Source organism: Hemicordylus capensis, chromosome 6 (genome assembly GCF_027244095.1).
Source record: "Hemicordylus capensis ecotype Gifberg chromosome 6, rHemCap1.1.pri, whole genome shotgun sequence".
NCBI classification, from domain to species: Eukaryota; Metazoa; Chordata; class Lepidosauria; order Squamata; family Cordylidae; genus Hemicordylus; species Hemicordylus capensis.
This window is the reverse complement of record NC_069662.1, coordinates 19,801,066-19,825,023: the sequence shown is the minus strand read 5'-3', so window position 1 is coordinate 19,825,023 and position 23,958 is coordinate 19,801,066. Positions and strand designations below refer to the sequence as shown.

General features: G+C 45.4%; 1 protein-coding gene across 6 annotated transcripts in view; it reads left to right on the top strand.

The window, feature by feature from the left end:
- The window catches only part of CACNG6 (calcium voltage-gated channel auxiliary subunit gamma 6), a 43,036-nt gene extending 19,423 nt beyond the window's left edge, over positions 1-23,613 (top strand). For all 6 annotated transcript variants that reach the window (XM_053265480.1, XM_053265477.1, XM_053265479.1 and 3 more), the window contains 3 exons: positions 14,444-14,518; positions 22,435-22,572; positions 22,992-23,613. In XM_053265480.1, coding sequence (XP_053121455.1) covers positions 14,444-14,518; positions 22,435-22,572; positions 22,992-23,233 — 455 coding nt within the window. In that variant the 3' untranslated portion in view covers positions 23,234-23,613. The remainder of the gene's footprint in view (positions 1-14,443; positions 14,519-22,434; positions 22,573-22,991) is intronic.
- Positions 23,614-23,958: the final 345 nt, after the last annotated feature.

Sequence of the window (23,958 nt, the reverse complement as noted above, 5' to 3'; positions counted from 1 at the left end):
CTTCTCTTTTTCCTTCTCTTTATATATTTTAATTATTCCCACCGTTTAAACCGTTGACTCCAGTTTAAACCGAAAAGTACTTCTGGCTGAAATGAGTTGCTTTACTAGCCCTCTTTTGTGATGTGATGTCTTTCTCTGTCTGGCACTTTGCACTGCATTGCTTGCTCTGATTGGTGGCGATTGGTTCTGCCTTTTCATTGGTTGATCTAAGTGGAGGTGGATGGTTCTGCCTTGCTATGGGTGACAGGGCGATGGTGATGGTTGTGTTGATTGGAGCTTCGAGCTTCCTTCTGAGCTTCAAGCCTCCTCTTTGCATGGAATGCAGAAGCATGAGGGAGAATGCATCTATGGGTGATGTATTTTCATGCTTCCTGTCTCTTGTGCAAACCTGGACCTCTCCCCTCACCACCTGCGGCAAGATGCACAACCTGTTCCCAGTGGCTTTCCTGGTTGTCAAGAAAGATCTTCCTCAACCTTGTTACCTGACATGCTTTTAAAACAGAGATGCCAGGGTGGAAGAAGCTGGGATTATCCTGCATGCAAGGTATGTGCTGTGTCACTGAGCTATGGCCTCCTCATGTGAGAATCGAGAGGCCAGAAACAAGGGATATTGTGAACATTTGAGGAGAGGTGCTCACAAAAGCGAATGCCTTTGCTTGAATATCCATGATCACGGTGGACACAGGTCTGATCAGAGCCTGCTAAGACCCGGGCCATGCTTGCCCAGTCCTGCAAGCCTCTGTTGCTTTCTCCTTCTCCTTCTCCTTCCCCTGTGCAGAGTGCCTCCCTCCCCCGGAAACTTACCTTTGGGGGCAGAGGTGTCAGCAGAAGAGGGCAGCTACAGATAGTAGGAGACCTTTTCTCATCAGAAACTGGACCAGAGTTGTAAATCCCAGCATCCCCTGTACTGTGGGGAAATGTGATGAGCTTTCTCAGCAGAAATGGTGTGCAGAGCAATATTTTCTGCCCCAATCGCCTTTTCTTCTCCTCCTCCTATTGTTGTCTATTTCTGCCCACCCCCAATCGACAGGCACGAGTTACTGAGATCACAACCTAAAAAAAGAAGAGTCGGAGGAGGAAGCAGTGGTAGAGTTGAAAGAGGAGAAACTCTGCAAGGAACAGGAGATTTTTAAAAACAGAGCAAGTTCAGGTAGGAGATCAGTGAGAATGCCTATTATCAAAGCACAGACAAGACAAGCAGAAAGCTGTTCTTTTCAAGGGGATGACTTTACTGTAGAATCGATGGGCCTTCTTGTTACTGTGGGAAGTTTCTGAGAGAGGATTTGACAGAGCTGTAGAGCTTCCTCACTCCATAAATAGAATACACTTTTGGTGTTGGGTGAACTTTTCAATTCATACTAAGATCCTTTTGAATATTTCTCTTTTAGGACTTTGAAGCATTGCTTGGATTCTTTGTCAGATTTGTCTTCTTTATTGTTCTGTTGTTCAGTTTAAAATGTTTTAACACCAATTCCTTTTAACTTTCATGAGAACTTCATTTGTACATCGCAACAAATCAGACAAGTCTAGGGATAACTAGCATATAATAGCAGGAGAAACAGCAGCAACAGAGCAATGATTCAAAGCAGCAATAAAACCACCAGAAGCCATTACAAACTGATGCAAAACCGTTTTGTAAACTGGCACCTAAAAGCCATCTGATTCAGCAGCAAGTGAGTAGATAAGAGCTAGTAGTCCCACAGATCAGGCACCACTACCTGGTTGCTCCCCTCTCCTCTGATGGTTAGTGGACCCAGAACCAGTCTTCTGATGACTATCTTGGGGCACGTTCATCTGAGAACAGGTTGTTCAGCGAGCCAATGTGGTGTAGTGGTTAGAGTGTTGGGCTAGGACTGGAGAAACCGGAGTTCAAATCCCTGCTCAGCCATGAAGCTGACTGGGTGACTTTGGGCCAGTCACCTCTCTCTCAATCTAACCTACCTCACAGGGTTGTTGTGAGGATAACCTTGTATACCACTTTGAGTTCCCTGGAGGAAGAGTGGGGTATAAATGTAGTAAACAAACAGTAAGAAATCCTGCACTCGCACCTACAAAAAGTTGGTTTTGGAGTTGACTTCCTTTCACAACAATCAATGAAAGTTTCATTAAGAATCTGAGGTTGGTTCAGACATCATGTGGAACCATGTTAAAGACCGGCTCTGGGTGATGTGCTTGAGTCTTGGGAGTATGTGCTTCCTTGCCACAAATACCTTCAAGGAATTCTATTTCCAATCTAGGCTAGAAACAAACCAAGATTGGTTGTGACATCTGAACTGACTAATCTTGGTTTATTCTAACCAACTTCCCTATATTAAACTGCGATATGAATCCAAAATTTGAAGTGGGTTTCATATCTTGGTTATTTTAGGGAAGTTGATTAGAATAAACCGTCAGTTTAGACATCTCACAACCGATCAGTTTATTTCTAGCCTAAATCAGAAGTAGAATTCCTTGAAGGCCTGTGTGAGCAGAGGAGCACATGCTCCTGAGAGTTGAGTATGTCATACGAAACAAAGCTTTAACTTGGTTCCACGTGACAAGTGAATCAGCCCAGTGTTTAACAAGAAAGCATTTCTGCACATCCAAAGCAGTTGTTTTCGGGCATTTGGTCTACAGAATACTGACAACGCAGCCACAGAATCTGTTCTAACATTCTGAACCAGAGAAGAGATGCTGGCGGAAACGATTTAGAATACAACCAAGTATTGCAAGTGAGACAGATTCACATACTGAATCAGGTAATTTCAGTGTCATCACTATATGAAACTTGATTGATTAAGTGCTGTCAAGTCAGTGTCAACTCCTAGCAACCACATAGATAGATTCTCTCCAGGATGACCTGTCTTCAGCTTGACCTTTAAGGTCTCTCAGTGGTGCACTCATTGCTGCCATAATCAAGCCCATCCAGCTTGCTGTTGGTCATCCTCTTCTTTCGTGTTCTTTCCTTCAGCTTTTCCCAGCATTATGGACTTCTCAAGGGAGCTATGCCGAAGTACGATAGTTTGAGCCTGGTCATTTGTGCCTCGAGTTAAAATTCTGGATTGATTTGTTCTATGATCCATTTGTTTGTTTTCCTGGCTATCCATGGTATCCTCAAAGGTCTTCTCCAGCACCAAAGTTCAAAAGTGTCAACACTCTTCCTATCTTGCTTCTTCAAAGTCCAACTTTCGCATCCATAGAGTGTCACAGGGAAAACCATTGTCCGAACTATTCTAATCCTTGTAGGTGTAGACATGTCACGGCATCTAAATATCTTTTCCAAGGCCTTCATTGCAACCCTACCAAGTGCTAGTCTACAGCATATTTCTTGACTGCTGGATCTTTTACTATTGACGGTCGATCCCAAAATGGCTCAACATTAAACAGGATCAACATGAAACTTACTAACCCACAAAAAGTATTACTAGTCGACCTGCTCACAAATAGCAATATTGGTGCCAAAGCAACAGCTGGGGGTAGGGGAGCCCTCATTTTCATACAGTTTTCACAAGCACCCCTTCCTGCTTGCTTGGAAGTAATTCTTTCTTACAGCAATAGGCAAGTGGTTATTCACTACCCAAGAAGGTCATTCCCATGACCATTACTGGGGTGAAGAGGGCTGTTGGAGGGGAAGGCAGGTTTGAACCTACCTTCTGCCAATCAGTCATCCTCTGTGTGTGGCATGTGTGGCTCGCCAGCCCACATGATTCGATCTCTGGAGGCTGGGAAAATGAAGCCTGGCCTCCAGGTACCCCCAAATGCACCGCACAAGGGGCACAGTGCATTGAGGGATTTCCCCACAAGCCAGGCACTCTAGGCCTCTGGCTTTGTGTCTGCTCAGGTTGTGTGCAGCCTGAGCATACACACGACCCCATACCTAGGTAAAAGGTGCACTTGCACTCTTTTGCCCACGTAAAAGGGTGGCTAAAAATCCTGGGCTACCTGGGAAGGCAGTGCTGGAATTGGCCTCAATCCCAGTGCTTCACACAGGGGCGTAGCTAGGGGAGAGGGGGCCCGTGTTCATCCCTCTCTCAGGCGGCCCCCCCAGAGTGACAGAGACAATGAAGAAAATAGGGAGGGATGGAGCTGGAGGGCCCTCAGGAGCTGGGGGCCCGTGTTCTTTGAACCCTTTCGTTCAATTATAGCTACGCCCCTGGCTTCACACTAGTATCCATACCCAGGTAGTGCTGCCCAAGCCTGGGTAGGCTGTTTGTGTGAACAGCCTCCCTGTCTAGTTGACATGCACAAGCACTTGATAATAACCCGTCTCTGTGAATGCAAGTGTTGGGTGGCTGAACCACCCTAATGGCATTTTTACAAGTCATCCCAAAGTCATTTTAATTTATTGTCCTCAGATCTTTGGTGATAACACTGACACTCCAGCAGATTCAAATTACAAATCTGTTCACAGATGAACTTTCGACCGCAATAAAGCTTGCAACACCCCCCCCCCTCCAGTGTGTGAGGAGGGGAATAAACACTCCCATTTGCCTATTTTTGAAAGCTTATAGGTCTGTAGTGATAATGGTACATGGAGGGCCATCAACGGAATGCAGCCGTAGCTCAGTAGTTACACTTCCGTTTTGCATACAGAAGGTCCTCACATTCAGTCCCTGGCATCTACAGCTGAGGCTGGGAAAGACTCCTGCCTGAAACCTTGGAGAGCTGCTGCCAGTCAGTGTAGACAATACTGAACTAGATGGACCAATGGTCTGGCTCAGTATAAGGCAGCTTCCTATGTATGCTCCTATCCACCTTTCTAGACAGCCATCAGGCATTTTAAAACCTGAACTCCTGCTAATTCAAAAATGGTATTTCAGGACCAATTCACAGATACATGGTTATCACTTGATTGCTGTGCAATTTAGCCATGACTTCAGCCAAGTACACATATCATCCAGTGTTGCCTCAGTCATTTAATCATGGATAATTACTATTACACAAATTGTTGGTTGAATCAAATCACAGACATTCAGCTGCAAGTCATCAAATATTAAGTAACTGAATGATTAGAAATCCAGTGGTGGACATTGATGTGTGACCCAACATATACTCTGCAAAACCAAGATGCAATCTAAAAATGCAGTGTAGTACTTTAAAAAGGATGGTCTGATAATGCACACAAATTTCAATAACTCTCTTTAATATGGTATCTATATGCAAATATTCACTTGAAACTATATCAGATCTGTCAAGTAAATGGAGGGGGGGGATTCAAATATGAACCCTGTAGCAATAATTTACAAGTCAAAGTATCTCAAATTTATTCAGTTTTAAAGTTAATACAATTCAGCAAACATATTTAAGCACCTGTCTTCACCAGCACCTATTGGACAGTGTCTTGGCCTTCAAGTCATCATATTCAACATACATTAATTAAGGATCATTCATATCTTCTCCAGGGTGTTTTTCAGACACGGCTTTTAGCTCATATCTCCTCCAGAGTGGAGGGGGTGTGTTCATATATCAGTCAGATTTACCCCAAAGTCCATGTGAGCTATCAGGGAGCACTTCTCACACAAGTCAGCTTTTTCATTGTGCATAAGAGTGAAGCCCGGTTATAGCTAGGATTAAAAAAAAATCCACTTTTTGTGTCGGTTTTGGGGGGCAAGCTTCACAGTAAACTCACGGTAAAGCCCGTTGTGTGGAAAACGCCCAGTAGAAGAAAGTGCTGCTTCTCACATTTTCGAAGCACTCACATGAAGCTTTGAAAAATACTGGGATCTTCCAGCTAAAGCATAAAAACACTTTCTAAACAAAATGTAACTCAGATCTAAAACTTCAAGTGTTCTAAGAGCAGGTTCTCATCAAAGTTTCCAAATAAGACACACAAATAAGGGAGGCTGAAAGGCACTTAGTGTCTCATTAAGTAGGTACTAACCTCCCCACACTAACCCTTAGCCCTAACAATGGCCATTGATTTGGGCAAATGTTTAGCACCTCTCGACTTCCTGGCTGTTGACGTATTCCTGGTCTACCATGTTTATCAAAGCTTTTGACCTTTTTGATTGATTGATTGACCTGGCTTTTAAAAAAATAAATAAATTAACATCCCGCCTCAAATAAAAACACAGCTACATGACATAGCCAGACCAATAGCATGACCAGAGAAAATGACACTAAAGACGCAGCTGTTACCAGATTCGGCTGTTTTGTGAAGAGAAGTGAGACGGTTGCCTCAGGCAGCAGATTATGGGGTGCCAGGATGGCGGCAAGAAGCCCCTCTGCCTTCCCCTCACTTTAAAAAATAAGGGGGGGGGAGAGAAAGGAGGGTGCCTCAGGCACCCAGAGCTCTTGAGCCATCACTGGCCGTTACCAAAGAAGAAAAGAAAAGAAAAACCAAGCCAGAGTTAAATAGCAGATGAAAACCCATTCAACCAAAAGCCTTGCTGAAGAACCAAGTTTTTGGTGCTTTCATAAAAGAAGTCCTAAATGAATGCCATACATTTCATAAAATCAGTCATAAATGAGTTCATAAATGAAATCTGGCCTAGTGGATCTCTCCAGGAAGGGTGTGTTCCACATATGCAGCACCTATCGAAAGGGTCCTGTCCCTGGCCACTACCAAAATGGTGGGCCAGAGGGAGAACAGGGTTTGAAAAGCTGACCTTAAGGTCCAGGCAGAGTCATGTGGGCTTAGTTTGCCCGTAAAGCCATCACACGATGTGATGATGGGCACTACCTTAGAAGGCTTTAAAATGGGATTAGAGACATTCCCAGAGAAGGAGAGGTCTTTCAAGGGCTAGGTAGCAATTGCCTACTGAATGCCCCTTGCCTTCACGTTCTGCTTGTCAGTTTCCCTGAGATATCTGGTTGGCCACTGCCAGAAGCGTGATGCTAGACTACTACTATTACTATGAATATTTAAAGTGTGCCACCGAGTCGGTGTCAACTCCTGGTGACCACAGAGCCCTGTGGTTGTCTTTGGTAAAATACAGGAGGGGTTTACCATTGCCATTTCAGCGCAGTATGAGATGATGCCTTTCAGCATCTTCTCATATCGCTGCTGCCTGATATAGGTGTTTCCCATAGTCTGGGAAACATACCAGCAGGATTCGAATTGGCAACCTCTAGTTTGCTAGTCAAGTAATTTCCCCACTGCGCCATTAGGTGGCTTTCATAAATATTTACATACTGCTTTTCAACAAATATATCTAAAGGCAGTTTGCACAGAAAAATAACTAATCAGTCAATCAATCAGTAAGATGGTTTCCTGTCCCCGAAGGCCTCACAGTCCAAAAAGAAACACAAGGTAGATACTAGCAGCAACAGTCACTGGAGGGATGCTGTGCTGGGGCTGGATAGGGCCAGTTTCTCTACCCATGCTAAATATAAGACAGTCACCACTTTGAAAGGTGCCTCTTCTGTTCAGTAAGCAGGGGACTAGTTAGCAAACTATTAACTACTGGCTTTGGATCCAGCAAGGATGTTCTTGCATGGCTGCACCTGCTGTCCCCCTCACCAACGTCAATCTGCCCTCCAATTCCGCCTTCCCCCACATGTTGTTGACTCCCCTTCCACACGTTCAAGTGAACACAAGGATACATGGCCAGACAACCACACCAGCCACAGGGGGCATGGTCAGTAGGCACAGCTGCACTTCCCTTGCCATGCAAAAGACCATCCAAACCGGGAAGGTGATTATATTTGCATCCTGCAAACGTTATCCCATGGAATGGAGGATGGGTGCTAGAGCATCTGCTTAGCATGCAGAAGGCCCCCGTTTCAATCCCTGGCATCTTCAGGTAGTGCTGGGGAAAACTCCTGCCTGAAACCTTGGAGAAACTGCTGCCAGTCAGTGTAGACAATGCCTTGCTAGATGGACTAATGGTCTGACTCGATATAAGGCAGTTTCCTATATTCCTATGAATTCAAGGCAATGTGCAATATGGCAGTAGTTCCTGACCTTGGGTCCCCAGATGGTGTCGTAGTGCAGCTCCCATCATTTCCAGCCACAATGGCAGCCATTGTGGCTGGGGATGATGGGAGTTGTAGTACAATAACCTCTGCTGACCCAAGGTTGGAACCCCTTCACCACAGTTCCCAGGAAGTCTCCCATCCAGGCACTGATGAGATCCAGACTTGCTTAGCTTCAACAAAGATGCTGCGTCATCTGCCTTCAGGCCATACTTTTAGACCATGGATAGACCTGTGAAGCTGGCTTAGGAACTGCTGTTAGGCAGGGTGAGGCAGGCAGGAGCATCTGGAGGATCATTAAAAGTCAGCAAAGTTTTTGTTCTTTTTTGCTACTTCCATGGGGAACAACCATCATTCGGAAGTTCTATCCCAAGGTGCTTTCCAGTTAGCCGCTCAACAGCAGCAAAATGCTGCCATTCAGGCAAACCGCATTCAAAACATAAACAGCAGGGGGAGCAGTCTCGTGAAAACGAACAACCCAAAGAAACAGCAACTTCTTTACGCTGGATATACGATGTCATAGCACTATATCGCAGCAATTAAATTCGAAACAAGGCATTGGAAATATGAACGCCACCCTGCTGTCAGCATAGGGACTGCAGTGTCACAACACAGGAAGTGTGGAAGCACACTTCAGAGATACGTCCTGACCCTGTTGCAGGGTCTAATCTGGAAAGCGCCCAGGAATCAAAAGGTCTGGGGCATGGAAGCAGGGGGACAACTGTATGGCCCGAGTGAAACTGTGCAGCTTGAAAGGACTGAATTCAACAGCTAGAACATGCCCCACACTAAATGTACTTCTTTTTAAATTATTATTTTCAAAGGTTGGCAGGACACTTTGATCCCCATGAAGCAAGCTGGCTGTACAAGATTAGAAAAGATTGTCAGTAGTGTGTGAACAAGAACTCCTAGAGCATCTTGGAAGTGTGCTGGTGTCCAATGACACTATTGTGTATCCATATCATCACCACTAAAACAGTGCGGTGTAGTGATTAGAGTGTTGGGCTTAGGCCAGGAAGACCTGGATTGAAATTCCAGCTCCACCACAAATCTGAATGGGTGACCTAACCTGTCTCACAGGTGAGAATTAAAGAGCCATGTTCTCTTGACCAGGGGTCTCAAATTGCAGCCCTCCTGCAGATGTTGGCCTACAACTCCCATCATCCCTGGCTGCTGCCCATTGTAACGGGGGGATGATGGGAGATGTAGTCCAACATCATCTGGAGGGCCGCCATTTGAGACCACAGTTTTTGACACTGAGCTTTGGGGAGGAGCAACAGGATAAAAATGTAATGAATACATAAATAATGGATCAGAGGGTTACACAACTTTGACCTTCCAGCTGTTTTGGGATTACAGCTCCCATCATCCCCAGACACAGTGACCAAATGCCAGGGAATATGGGAGTTGTAGTTCATCATCTGTAGGAGGGCCAAAGTTGTGGAACTCTGGAGCAAGTTTGCAACTTGACAACTTGAGTAAGGGGAACCCAGGATTCCCGAGTTGTTTGGGAAGGGAAAGAGAATTCTGCAGTGTTTCAGCAGTCTTTGATCCGGACTCCTGGGTTCTCTGGGAAGGAATCAGGTGTGACGTAATGGCAGTGCCAAGAGCCAGGGCCCTTCTGTTCAGCTGTCTTCCATGGTTGTGTCCAGGAACTAACGGGTTTCTTTCTTAACTCTTCTTTTTTAGGGTTGGGTGACTGGGCAGTAACTCAATCATCAGCATGATCTGATGGACAGCTTGGAGCAGAGCCCGGGAAAAAAGGGATTGGAGCCAATTACTTGGCTAATATGCTTGGCTTATCTCCCTGTAACTGGAGCTGCCACTGCCTTTTGCTGAGCTAGGCCCAGCTTTGAGTCACTAACTAATAACCACTCCCTTTACAGGCCCCACTGGAAGATGTGTCTGGAAAGTGTGCAGACTCTGTGGCAAACTGCAGGGTGGCTACCACATAATGTGGGAAGCAATTCTCAATAGCCTTAGGGAAGGTACTTCCCTTCAACAAAGTCTGCATCACAGGGTTGTTGTAAGCTAACACTCTGCTCTGAGCTCTCTGGAGAAAGGGCAGGAGAGAGTTAACAAACGCAATTGGTGGCTGAGGAAGGGGAGAGAAGAGGTTTAATATGTTTTTCCATGTGCTTAATCTATGGTCAGTTTATATATTCCAGACCAGCTTATATATTCAGTAGAATCAGATAGAAACATTTACATAGGGACATAGGAAGCTGCCATATACTGAGTCAGACCATAGGTCCATCTAGCTCAGTATTGTCTTCACAGACTGGCAGCGGCCTCTCCAAGGTTGCAGGCAGGAATCTCTCTCAGCCCTATCTTGGAGAAGCCAGGGAGGGAACGTGGAACCTAGATGCTCTTCCCAGAGCGGCTCCATCCCCTGAGGGGAAGATCTTGCAGTGCTCACGCATCAAGTTTCCCATTCATATGCAACCAGGGTGGACCCTGCTTAGCTCAGGGGACAAGTCATGCTTGCTACCACAAGACCAGCTCTCCTCTCTTTCCTTTGGACTGTATCATTTCAGACTGTAGGTGAAGGGGTAAATATTTGAATACTCCACCCCCACAAAGAAAACATCCCATAGAAAAGTAGCAGGTCAAGGAGAAGGGTTCAGACCTTGAGATGGTATTTTTCTGTGGGCACAGAGGTGCATTCAAAAATGTGACCACACCTGGAGCCTTTCCAGATGGGGCTTTTAGCTCACTTCTCCAGAACAGAGGGTGTTTATTCCCTGCAAGGAGCCCATTGCTCCACCACCACCGCTGCTGCCGCCACACACAGCAGGGAGAGAAGGGGCACCCTGCGTGTGCGGTGGGAAAAGGGTGCTGCTGGGGGATGCACTGCATGGGCAGGGTCGCCACCAGGTTGGGGTGGGTGGGCAGCCGGAACACGGGCCACCTGTGCCCTCCCTATGCTACTGGCCAGGGCTAATAAAACTAGTCTCTAAAATGTGTTACAGCAGGGGTTCTCAAACTTGGGTCCCGAGATGTTGTTGAATTCCCATCATCCTTGGCCATTGTGGCTAGGCATGATGGGAGTTGCCAACCAACAATATCTGGGGACCCAAGATATTCCCTTAGGGAATAGAAAGACTTTCCAAGCCAATCCAAAGAGAAGAGGGGCTTGGTGACACTCTCCCCAGGGAGAGAGTTCCACATTGGTAGCCATTGTAACTCATGTAGGATTGGTATGATGCGTGCTGATCATTTTGTGCCTACTAACAACCCGATGGGAATTTTAAAACCAACCGTATTTTCCAAACTTTCTATGAAGGCAGCTCCACATGGAAAGCTTTGCAGTATTCCAGGCTGTATTTAAGTAGTGCATGAGTAACCAAGGTCAGGTCCACTTTCTCTGGGGAGGGCCACTGTTGACAAACCAGCCAAAGCTGGTAAAAGATAGACCTGGCTACCAACATCACCTGGGTATCCAAGGATAATGCAGGATCCAGGAGATATCCCAAACTGCATGCCTGTATACCACAGACCCATCCAAAGTAGGCCACACACCTCCTCAAGATCAGTAGAACTCCCCAATCACCATGCCATCATCTTGTCTGGAGTCAGTTTCAGGTTGCTCACCCTCATGCAGACCAGAACTGCCTCCAATACCAGCTCAGAGTTTCCACCACCTCTCTGGGATTAGCTGGTGGAAATGAGTGCAAGTGGCATATTGGTGGTAGTTCAGCCCAGATCTTTCCCAGCAGTTGCATGTAGTGCATGGGTGGCAAAATGGAACTGACGAACCTCACAAGTCAAAGACACTAATTCTGCAATTCCCACCAAGGGTATGGACAGGATAGTGCCTAGTCATTAGGTCTATATACGACTACCTCTAGCTTCAGAAGCAGGATGCCTCCTAATACCAATTGCAGGGGAGTGCTGTGTCCACTGCAGAAGGGGAGGGAGGAGGGAGAAGACCCTCTTCCTCTGCTCCTGATTGGATGGCTTCATGCTGAAGCGCAGCATACCCCTCCCCTCAGTCTGATTGACAGGCTTCAGAAAATTAGCACTGAGAACTTACATTGGAATTAATAGGACTTGTAAACTTGTTTCATGAATTACAGTGGGAGCACTCGTGAGTAACTTAATCTGGATGTGAGCCAGTGACTGGAGCAGCTTGTCTCATAACTAGTGTGTGTGGGGGGGGGGGGAGCGGTATGTGAGCTGAAGGTTGGCGACAGAAGGGGTGCACTTGTTTTAAAAAGTTTGGGAACTACAGAAGGTACCAGAGATCCTTGCCTGCTACCGCCTCTCGCCGCCACTGTATTGTTTGGTGTATTCTCAGCTGGGTTTCAGAATTGCATGCAGGGACTGTGTTTGCAACCACAGTTTAAAAGTAAACTACAACCACTGAGTTGGGCACACTGTGCAGAGCATGACGTGAAAACCTGTGCGTTACTAGCAATTGTAGTCCCACTGCTACAGTTAACTAACATTAAACGACCGGGAGCTATGATCAGATTGTAGTTTCATGCTAGTTAATCACGGTGGTGGGACTACAATTCTTGGGGCACTGCAGGTTTTCACAGGATCACCCAGCTCGGTGATCATCGTTAACTCTAGCCAGTCACAAGAATAGGCCAGCAGTGTTCCTTTGGACCATAATAATGCCTTACCACCACCACCACCACCACCACCACCACCACCCATTTCACACATTTAACTTTAGAGGGCAAAAACCATGGTAGTTCAGGACTGTAAAGTGGAAGCATTGCTTATTGAGGGAGCCAGCCATTGATGGGGGGTGGGGGGAGGAGCCTGCAGTCTGTAATTATAGCATATTTTTGTGCAATGATCTTTCATACAAATATCTTCCCCCCACTGAATTCTTTCTCTCTCTTCCCCTCCCTGCCCTCCCCCCTCACACACGCGCACACACTGCACTTGCTCTTGCTCTTCACACCCTGGGGCTACCTGGAATTTGTCCAGCTGCAGAGACTGCAGTAATTGCTAACGCTTCTCTCTCTGGGGACACAATTAAATCCACTCCACTGGGCAACATAAGAACTCAGAAAGGATGAGCCCTCAGGACTTCGGTTCAAGGAGTCTCTTTTTCTGCCAGCTACCCTCTCCCTCATTTACCAGGTTTTAGAAATTGCACTCGCATTACCTCGCTATGAACCAAGTTTGTGCTACTCAAACTGGTCTGCATGGAGACATGGACGGCTTGCCGAATCTTTGCCTCATCTCTTCAGTTTCTCAATTTGTCTGCTATTAAACTGAGAATTAAGATACACTAGCAAATAGCATGGAAAATTGCAGCCTGTTCACAAGTTACACAATATTTTCAGAACTGGGCAGCTCCACTATAAACCTCAAGCTCAGATTTTATTCCCCCCCCCCAAATGAGCAAGTTTATAGTCCTTAAGACTGCTTTATAGATTCCAGAATTATTCAGCACACTGCAGGTATCACATGTGTAAGCCTATCACACAGGGGCAGCCATTAGCTCCTAGTAACTCCTGGCCTTATCTGAAGTAGCTGTCCAGATGTTTAGACTTCCCTTCTCCCTCCCAGCCAATATTGCAAAGCCCGATTGGCTGGCTGAGTAGGGGCATAACTGTGCCACTTTTAGTTTCTCTCACTTTCGAGTACTCAGGGTTGCTTTTACTTTCTCTCCCACACATTTCTCTTAATTTTCTTTCCCCACAAATGTGCTGTCAAGTTGGTGTCGACTCCTGGCGCCCACAGAGGCCTGTGGTTGTCTTTGGTAGGGGTTTACCATTGCTTTCTCCCGCACAGTTTGAGATGATGCCTTTCAGCATCTTTCTCTATCGCTGCTGCCCAATATAGGTGTTTCCCATAGTCTGGAGAACATACAAGTGGGGATTCGAACCAGTAACCTCTGGCTTGCTAGGCAAGTCATTTCCCGCTGTGCCATTAACTGACTCTGCCTCCCCAAGCTGCCATTTTGTGACTGACTCTGCCTTCCCAAGCCACTATTTTGTGCTAGCAGATGGTTTAAAGCTGTGGTGGTGTAGATTTGCCCTAAGTATTTTACACTCCCCTCTTCCATGTGGAAAGTTGGTAAAATATGAAGCATCCTTGAGTGAGAACAGGCAAGTATTTGAACCTTTTAACTTAATTATTCTAGCTTCTCCAATACTTCAGAACAATGAGTTTGCAGTACCTACTGTTCTCTACACCCAGACACCCATCTTGCTCTGTGAACAAATGCAAATGAACAGAAAATACCAGACATAAGAAAAACGTATTATGCAATTAAAACAGAGTGTGCAAATTAAGCACACAGACAGATATTTCATCCTATCTGCATAGTTCGTCCATTGCACATCTTTCATTATCTCTTTTTTCTTTTTTATGACTTTTTCTGGGGGTGGCTGGGGGTGTGGCAAAGGCTGCAATCCTATACCCACTTACCTGGGAGTAAGCCCCATTGAATTCAATGGCTCAGTCGGGGAGGGGGGCACAAATGCTTCCCTTGGACCCCCCCCCCCCCACGATACCCATGCACAACAGCTTCCCTCTCTGCTTGTGTTTGTTTTAATTCAATTTTCTCCCTTCATTTCAGAAGCCAACTGTTCTTATTTCAAATTCTTCACCACCGGGGAAAATGCCCACATCTTCCAGAGAACTACGAAAAAAGGTGAGATTACCTTTTCTTAATAGATCCAGGAAAAAAGCTGTGTTGGACCTTTACCAAAAATCCAAGCAGAAACAGATAAAACCAAACCTCCTTTATTAGGAATAACTATGGCCCAAACTACATGTGAAGACAGCAGTAAGAAGCTAAAATGTCATGAAGGTGTTGGACTTGGACTGAAAACTTACTCTGGCTGCATTCATACATAACACGAAACTGCAATGTAAGGGGCCCATGGTTCTGCGAGCATTATATGGAAATGCAGGCAATTGGAGGTAGGCTTGGTGACAAAACTGAGGGTTCAGATTTGGAACTCCAGTCTGTTCCCTTGGGTTGTAGCAAGTTTTGTTGACTCGACCTGAGGTTGGATGTAGCCTGCAGTATGTCTGAATGCAGAACCACAGGCTATGTCCTCTGGAACAAGCAGTTGATTGGCTGTTTGGGCTGTCTTTCAGTCAAGAAGGAAGCCCACACAGCCAGTTCCCCCTCCGCTCCGCAGTATCACTGACTGCAGAGGGAGCTCCCCCGTCATCTGAATGCGGACAGCAGAGTGGGGGGGGGGGGGCACGGAACCGCAGTTCCATCTGTCCATTCGCACTACATCCGAATGCGGCCTCTGTGGGTTTTTTTCCTCTGCAGCCCTTTCTCACCCCTAGTGCTTCCACCCAACCAGATTCAATTCTGTTTTTTAGAGTCTGCCTGGCAAAAAATCACCTGAAGAGATGACCTATGAAACCTCAAATATCTTAATGGCTGTCATTTAGAAGAAGGCAACAGACGTGCTTTAGGTGTTTTAGGTCTCCTTAACCTTTTCAAGTGCAAAAGTGGGATGGAACAGTGCAGCAGGCTGCAATGGCCCAGGCTATTGCACTTTATTAACCCCTCCACAGCCGGAATGGTGTGAAAAAGCCAGAAATAGTCCCCTAACAGTCAATCTGCATCCTCAAAACAGATATATGTGCTGTAGAGACTGGAGAATAATATTGTAGCACTCAAATACTTACAATATTACAGTTTTATGAACGCTTTCAGTGCCAAAAATGGACCGGAACAGCAGAATTGCCTGAAACAGCCCAGAACAGTCACCAGACTGTCAATCTGCATCCCCAAAACAGTACAGTGGGCTGCAGACACTGGAGAAGAATATTTCAGCACCAAAGTATTTTCAATCTTGCATTTTTATGAACCCTTTCGGTGCCACAAATGGACTGGAACAGCACAACCACCAGAAGCAGCCCAGAATAGCACCAAAACTGTCAAGCTGCATCCCCCAAACAGTGGAATGGTCTGCAGACCCTGGAGAAGAGTGTTGCAGCACTAAAGTATTTCTAATCTTGCATTTTTATGAACCTCCTCAATGTCAAAAATGGACTAGAATTGTGCAATAATCTGAAACAGCCTGAAACAGCCCCTTAATAGTCAAGATGCATTCCCAAAACAGTGGAATGGATCGCAGAAATTGGAGAAGAATATTGTAGTACTGAAATAATTCCAGGTTTGTACTTTTATGAATGCTTTCAATACCAAAAATTGACCGGAACAGCAGAATGGCCTGAAAGAGTCTGGAATGGTACCCTAATAGTGAAGCTCCATTCCCAAAACAGTGGAATTGGCTGCAGACATTGGGGAAGAATATTTTAGCACTGAAATATTTCCAAACTTGCACTTTTATGAACCCCTTCAGTGCGAAAAATGGACTGGAATGGAACAACCACCTGGGATAGCCCAGAACAGACTCCTAACAGTCAAACTGTATCCCAAAAACATTGGAATGAGCTGCAAGTCAGAACCAATTTCAAGACAGCCATTTCCAGAAATGCACGTCAGGGGATATCAACTGCTATCAAATTCCTGTCTTCCACTTTGGTATTTGTGGTCCTTGTGCTTAATGGAAAAGCTGAAGTTCCTTACACAATATACAAATGTCCAAAGTGTTGTGACTGACATACGTGACAAAGGAAATAATCTTTGTAGAAGGCTGCACTCTTTTCCTTTACACAGCCTTAATTATCATGAAACTTAATCGTGGTGCTAACAGAGGAGAATTAGAAATGCTTTGTTTTTAATAATGCTAAGAGTAAAGATTTTTTCAACACAAAAATGTAGTTGCTGACATAAAAATATATTCCTTGATTCATGTTTTCAAAAGAATGTGGCTTCAGATACTAATATGCTATATCTTTGGAACAATGAAAGATCTTTGAAATATATCAGAGCATGTATTTCTTATTTGTAAATAGAAACATACCTCATAAAATATATAGCACTTAACATAGTCATAGAATCAATAAATGGGTTGAAAGACAGTTGTGTGCTGTTCTGGGCTATTTCAGGCCGTTGCACCGTCCGGTCCAGTCTTGGCACTGAAAGGATATATAAAAGTGCAAGACTGGAAATATTTCAGTGCTACAATATTCTTCTCCAGTGTCTGCAGCCCATTTCATTGTTTTGGGAATGTAGCTTGACTGTTAGTGGGCTGTTCTGGGTGGTTTCAAACCATTCAATTGTTCTGGCTGTGAAGGGGTTAATAAAGTGCAATAGCCCAGGCTTTTGCAGGGTATTCCAGGCTGTTCCAGCCCATTTTTTGCACCGAAGGGCTTAATAAAAGTGTTATATTGGAACTATTACAGAGCTACAATATTCTTCTCCAGTGTCTGCAGCCCATTCCACTGTTTTGGGGATGCAGCTTGACCGTTAGGGGTCTGTTCTGTGCTGTTTCATGCCATTTCACCGTTCCAGTCCATTTTTGGCACTGAAGGGGGTTCATAAAAGTGCAAGATTGGAAATATTTCAGCGTTGCAATACTCGTCTCCAGCGCCTGCAGCCCATTCCACTATTTTGGAGATGCTGCTTGACAGTTTAGGGGCCGTTCTGGGCTGTTTCAGGCCATTGTGCTATTTCTGTCCATTTTTTGCACTGAAAGCGTTCATAAAAGTGCAAGATTGGAAATATTTCAGTGTTATAATATTCTTCCCCAGTGTCTGCAGCCCATTTCACTGTTTTGGGAATGCTACTTGACTGTTGGCGGCTGTTCTGGGGTGTTTCAAGCCATTCTGTCTTTCCAGCTCTGAAGGGGTGAATAAATGTGCAATAGGCCAGGCTTTTGCAGGGCATTCCGGGCTGTTCCAGTCCATTTTTAGCACTGAAGGCAGGGCTGCACAACTCAAATGCCCTTGTGAGCCAGAACCATCCACAACTTGGCACGCAGGGGCTGAGATAAATGCTGCTCACATATTACATTAAAATTAAAAATATTATTAGTTACCTGTGGATCTATTCCACCTGTCAGTTGACCCATAGTTGTAACCAAGGATAGTGGCCAGAAAATAGGTCCTGTCCCTACTCAAGCAGTGTGGGCCCTGGAGTGCATGCCAGCCCCAAACAAATGCCAAGTTTTCCCTAAATTGGCATTGCTTTCAGGCTCCAATCTTAAGCATGGTTACATGGGAGTAAGCCTCACTGGGTACACCATGGAGCATATTACTGAGAAAACATGCATAGGATGGTACTATAAGGCAGTTTCTAGCTCCTGTGTTGCTGCAGGATTCCTGGGGGCCAGTAAAATAGTCCCTGAGGGCCGAATCCAGCCCCCAGGCCTTATGTTGGGCAGGTCTGTCTTAAGGAGGTAATAAAAGTGTAATATTGGAAATATTTCAGTGCTATAATATTGTTCTCCAGTGTCTCTAACACATCCTTCTGGTTTTGGGATCCAGCTTGATTTTTAAGGGGTTGTTCTGGCCCCCTTGTTCTGGCCCCCTTGTTTCACCTTGTTCCATTCCAGCATGTTCTGGCTTTCACCCAGACCCCAAACAGCCTGCCTCCTGTAGTGAGGGGCTCTCCTTCTCTCAGTTTTCAAAGAGAGGCTAGGTGGTATTGCAGGGTCCCTGTAACAGTTTCCTGCTCTGAGCAGGAGGTTGGACTAGAAGAACTCTCGTGTCCCACCCACAACTCTAAAATTTAACGAATGAATCAAATGTCCATGGTTTTATTTTTGTGTGTGTGATGAAGTGGTTAGAGTATTGGATTAGGACTGGAGGAGTTCCAGATCCCCATTCAGCCATGGAACTCACTGGAGGACCATGGGCTCACCACTACCTCTCAGCCTAGCCCACTTCACAGAGTTCTTTATTATTTATTTAGTCTATTTATATACCATCTAATTATTATACCTCAAGGCAATTTAAAAGCGTTGTGCGGATAAAAGAAATGGTGAGGGGGATGGGGGAACTACAGACATCATCCTCGGTGGAGGAAGAGCAGAATATATGTGTAAGAAAACAAATGAAATTCAGTGTTAGGACAGAGGCCTGATCTACACCTGCAGTGGAATGAGAGAGGATGTCTTACGCCAATTGGCTGCAGTTGTCACAGAACCTGACCCTTTTCTAGAGGCAATTTTGTAGTTAGCTATTGATAGTGAATACAATTTTTTTTTCTATTATTGAAATGTTGTTGTTGCTTATTTGTTCTGAAATGTGGTGTTTCTCCCTATGAACCCTTAATGCATTGTTTGATATATTGATGTTAATCTTTTTGCAGTGCATTATTTCTGTTACTGTCTTTCAACTTGTAAGGCACCTTGGGCACCATTTTGTGGAAAGGCAGCATATGAACACCTTTGACTGAATGAGGTGGTAGAACCCTGATGGAGTGGCTGTACCACTTTAGGAAGCAGGTGGGGAGTGCCATTTTTGAATGCACCCTTACATAATAAATTCCCTTCACAATTTTTTTTAAAACCTAACAAATCAGGGGGAAATGTTCTCGCTCAGTCCACTCTCTATTCAGTATGTTGGGTTTTTAATATGCAGAGAATATATTTTACGGAAGAATTTTAAAATTGTGTCATCTACCCGTGTCCTGAAGTGGTGTAGTCCGTTCTACCCTCTCAGGATCCTACCATTTCATTCCCACCTCATTTTGTTGCATATGAAGTCCTACCATGGATTGTGGGGGTAAGAGTGGCGGGGGGGGGAGATAAAACACCCTTACCAGTACACTCCTTTGGCCCTTTTTAAATCATATTCTTCACCCTATCAGTATATGCTGATAGGGAAGATCCACACACTGAAAGATGCAAGTTCGCTGCCGTCACATGTAGTTTGGGCCTAAGAATTTGTTGGGCGAGTAGTCAAGTCTCCCTTGACTTGTAAAAAACTCAACAAAAATTTAAGGAATAAAATATGTGTTCAAAGTAGGGCTGCCACTGGATTAAAAACATATTTGTCATTGAATCATATGTTTATTTTAGCAAAAAGAACAATTCTGAAGCTTTTCAGTACAAAGTTTTTCAGATGATGCACATGTGCATCATGCAGGCATCACTCCAGAACAGAGGTTCCCAACCTTGTCGTCCCTGGTGGACTACGGCTGGTGGACTACAGCTCCCATCATCCCCAGCCACAATGGACTCTGGATGATGGGAGCTGTGGTCCTATAACATCTGGAGATCTATGGTTGGGAACCCCTACCATAGAATAATTATTCTTTGATGTGTGCGAGAAGGAGGGAATGTGAGAGGAGGGAATGCCTTTTTGAAGCTATTCTCTCTCTCTCTCTCTCTCTCATAGATAGATAGATAGATAGATAGACACACACACACACAGCCTAGTTCATCAAGGCACTCTTTTAGTTGTTCAAGATGTCCCTTAATAGCTTTCTGTAACCTATGAATTATTGCAATCCTAGTTTAAAATGCTGTGCTGCTCTGCTCTCAGTCGTAAAACAGTGATAAGCCCCCTGCAACTAATTATGTTAAGACCTGCGTGCCTTGTTCAGAAGGTCTTGCATTACACCGGAAGATGCTAGGGTAGTTAGTGGAGGCTCTCCCTTTGAGAATATAAGCAAGCCGCTATTGAAATACATCTCCAGCACTTTCCGATACACAGCCCAAGGCCCACCAGGCTCCTGCCAAGTCTCTCCAGCAGGGCAGCCAGATTCCCTTGGCCCCTTTCCCTTTCTTTGTCATCACTACTGGACCGATGCCCGTCTCTGCTACGCACAATGGCTGACAGTGTTCCACCTTTGGCCATCGCCACACTGCTCAAGACACAGCAAATGACATTGGTCCCGCCCCGCCTTGAGAACAGAGCCAAACATAGGAAGCTAAAGCCCAGAGTTACCACCCCTAAAGTGTCCTGAGACCATGCCCTTTTGCTATGGATGTCACTGTACTTGTGCTTTGGGGTGTGTCTGGATGGGAGGGGGGATTGCTCAGAGCATGGAATGTGGAGGGAGGGAGAAGATGCTTGGAGGGTGGAATCTTGGGGGCAAGGAGTCCGGATCGGACTGTTGGATTGTTGGTTGGGCTGAGGGCAGATAGGATTCTTGGGTTCGGAAACTGGTCTACTCATCCAAAACTCTGTCAAAGAAAGACTGATTGATTAAGTGCCATCAAGTCAGTGTCGACTCTTAGCGACCACATAGATAGATTCTCCCCAGGATGATCTTGTCTTCAACTTGGCCTTTAAGGTCTCTCAATGGTGCATTCATTGCTGTCGTAATCGAGTCCACCTACCTTGCTACTGGTCGTCCTCTTCTCCTCTTTCCTCCAACTTTCCCCAGCATTATGGACTTCTCAGGGGAGCTGGGTCTTCACATAATGTGTCCAAAGTGTGATAGTTTGAGCCTGGTCATTTGTGCCTTGAGTGAATATTTTGGATTGATTTGTTCTATGACCCATTTGTTTGTTTTCCTGGCTGTCCATGGTATCCTCAAAAGTCTTCTCCAGCGGGTGGAGGCTTCAGTGATGACATTATTGCACACTCATCCTCTTCTGTGTTGTGGATTTTGGTGGACACAAGTATAGATATATTTTCCACAGCAAGGCTGTGGATACAACCCCTCCACAACGCATTACAGTGGTGTTGCTGGATCAGAGTGCACTCAAGTATGGGCTAAGGGGAGAAATCCTAGCATTTTCACTGTCTGGAAAGGCCCACAGGATCAGCTCCAAACTGATGTACTCTCAGTTTGGAGCACAAGTCCAGTTTCAATGGCTGGCAAAATGACAGCTACTCTAGTGGTTCCTATTTCCCAGAGACTAAGTTCCTATATTCCAACTCCATCCCTGGAAACCAACGTCCTTCTCTTTGCTTTTAGGGAGCTGCCTTCTTAAATGTTGACAGAGTAACCAGCACCGTCATTTTTCATGGACTCCCCTCCCCTGGCTCCCCTAGAAATAACATTTCTTTCTGAGCGAAGAGAGTAGCTGATTCTTGACTCTAGTGCACATACACATACACTGCATGTGCATGACCACTAAGGGCACCATGGAGCAAACACCACACCCCACCCTGCACCTGCCATGGTTTATTTTGGATGGTGATAGCATGTTATCAGATAATTGGCCGACAATCTTGACATTGCGCATGCACAAGGATGTTGCCCTAGTGCGAGGCTGTTGCAATAGCTGCTTGCACTAAGTCTGGAGCTTGTGTTCCAAACTAGTGTTGTGCTAGTGCAAGTATGTTTGCATGTGGCATGCCTCTGGTGTTTTAACAGGCTATTGCAGAGTAAATTAACACAGCAAATACTTAAGCTATCAGAAATGCGCTGGGAGGATGGAAAAGGAGTGCTCAGGCAGCAATCTTTGGCCCGGCACTAGAGGTGCTACAAGTCCTCATTTTAATCTGTGAAAAAAGAGAGACAGAATAGCATAGTGGTTAGAGTGTTGGACTAGGACTGGTGGGAAGACCCGAGTTCGAATCCCCATTCAATCATGAAACTCACTCAGTGACTCTGGGCTGGTTGGTTATGCATCTCTCAGCCTAAACTACCTCACAGGGTTGTTGTGAAAATAAAAATAAGCATGTACTCTGAGCTCCTTGGAGGAAGAGCGTGATATAAATATGGGGGGAAAAATAATGTTGGAGGGTATGTAATGACTGCTTTTTCTCCCCGACCTGGCCACATTGTAGAACTGAACATCACGGCTGCCGTTGTGTCTCTTCTCAGTGTCACCCTCATGGCCATGGGATCTCTCTGCATCATAATGGCTCTGAGCAAAGAAGTCGAATTCCTCCTGAAACCAGCATCCATATTCTTTATTATATCAGGTAAAAACATCTTGCAAAATGTTCCTTCCTTCCTCAGGTCTGCCCCTCTCGATTTAGGCCTCCCCATGCCACTCCAGCCTGAAGCAGGCTGAGCATTCCTTTAACCACTGTGTTCCCTAAAACAGAGGTAAATCATGTAGGCAACAGTTCCAGCTGCTGGTAGTGAAAATAAACCACACAATGCACTTCTGTGGGGTCCAATTAACTCTAAGGCAGTGTCCTTCCAGGAAGCTTTCCATATTCCTGGTTTGTGTCATAGTTCACAATTAAATGTTCCGGAAGGAAGGAAGTCCCAAAGGAAGGGAGGGGAACCTGAGCTTAACTCTTAGCACCATCTCTCTCTCTCTCTCTCTCTCTCTCTCTCTCTCTCTCTCTCTCTCTCTCTCTCTCTCTCTCTCTCTCTCCCCGCCTCCCTTCAGGCGTTATGGTGCTAGTCTGTCTGGAAGTGTTCCGGCACTCAGTACGGTCCCTTATCACCTCCAACGAGAGCATCCCACTGGAGTATGAATATTCCTGGTCTGTAGCTTGTGCATTGGCAGCTGGGTCGATCCTGATCTTTGGCGGAGGCTGTTTTATCCTATTGTCCATCCCAAGCTTGACCAAAAAGCCATGGGAGTACTGCATCAAAGGCAGAAACAACAGCAACGGTAACACTTCCTAGAAACCATGTGGGAGTGCATCCCAGAATATCTCTTTTTTTCATTCTGTAACACACACACACACAACACAAACACACCACATTCATACCTCCACCCACTACTAGGGGGCAGAAAGAACCGACCTTCCACCTCCTACGCTTCTGCCCTCTTTCTCCATCTGGACTCAGTTTTCTTTTCCTGTTTTGTGACTTGTAAATAGAACCTCTAGTGCTTGTTTTGTTTTAGATTGGGTGTGGGGTGGGGAGGGAGGGAAAGTAAGGAAATGGGTTCTGTTTGTGAATGAAGAGACAGCTGTGTTAATGAACTGAGAAATTACAGGGGGAGGGAGGATAAAGGGCTGCAGTTATAACCCAGTTTTTATAAATGGCTATTTTTAGCTCAATTGAGGGGCTGTGTGTGTCTTGGACTCTGTTACACCTGCACCATTTGGTCAGATCTGAACTGTCATCTCCATTCCCTCACTGGTGAAATTCTACACCAAACAAAACAAAACTCAGTTCTGCACTCAGAAAACTGATACCCTGAAAATGCAAAGGTATAGTATACACTATACTATATACGTGCATACATGGTCTTAATTTGTCTTCTCCATACTATTCCTAGATACAAAAATCTAAGCATCCTGCCCCTGGTTAGGCCTTACAGGGTGTCAGGGACACTCCCAGGTTATCAGGCCACCTGTCTAGACACTGATTGTGGGAGAATGTGAGGTGGCCGAGTGGATTGT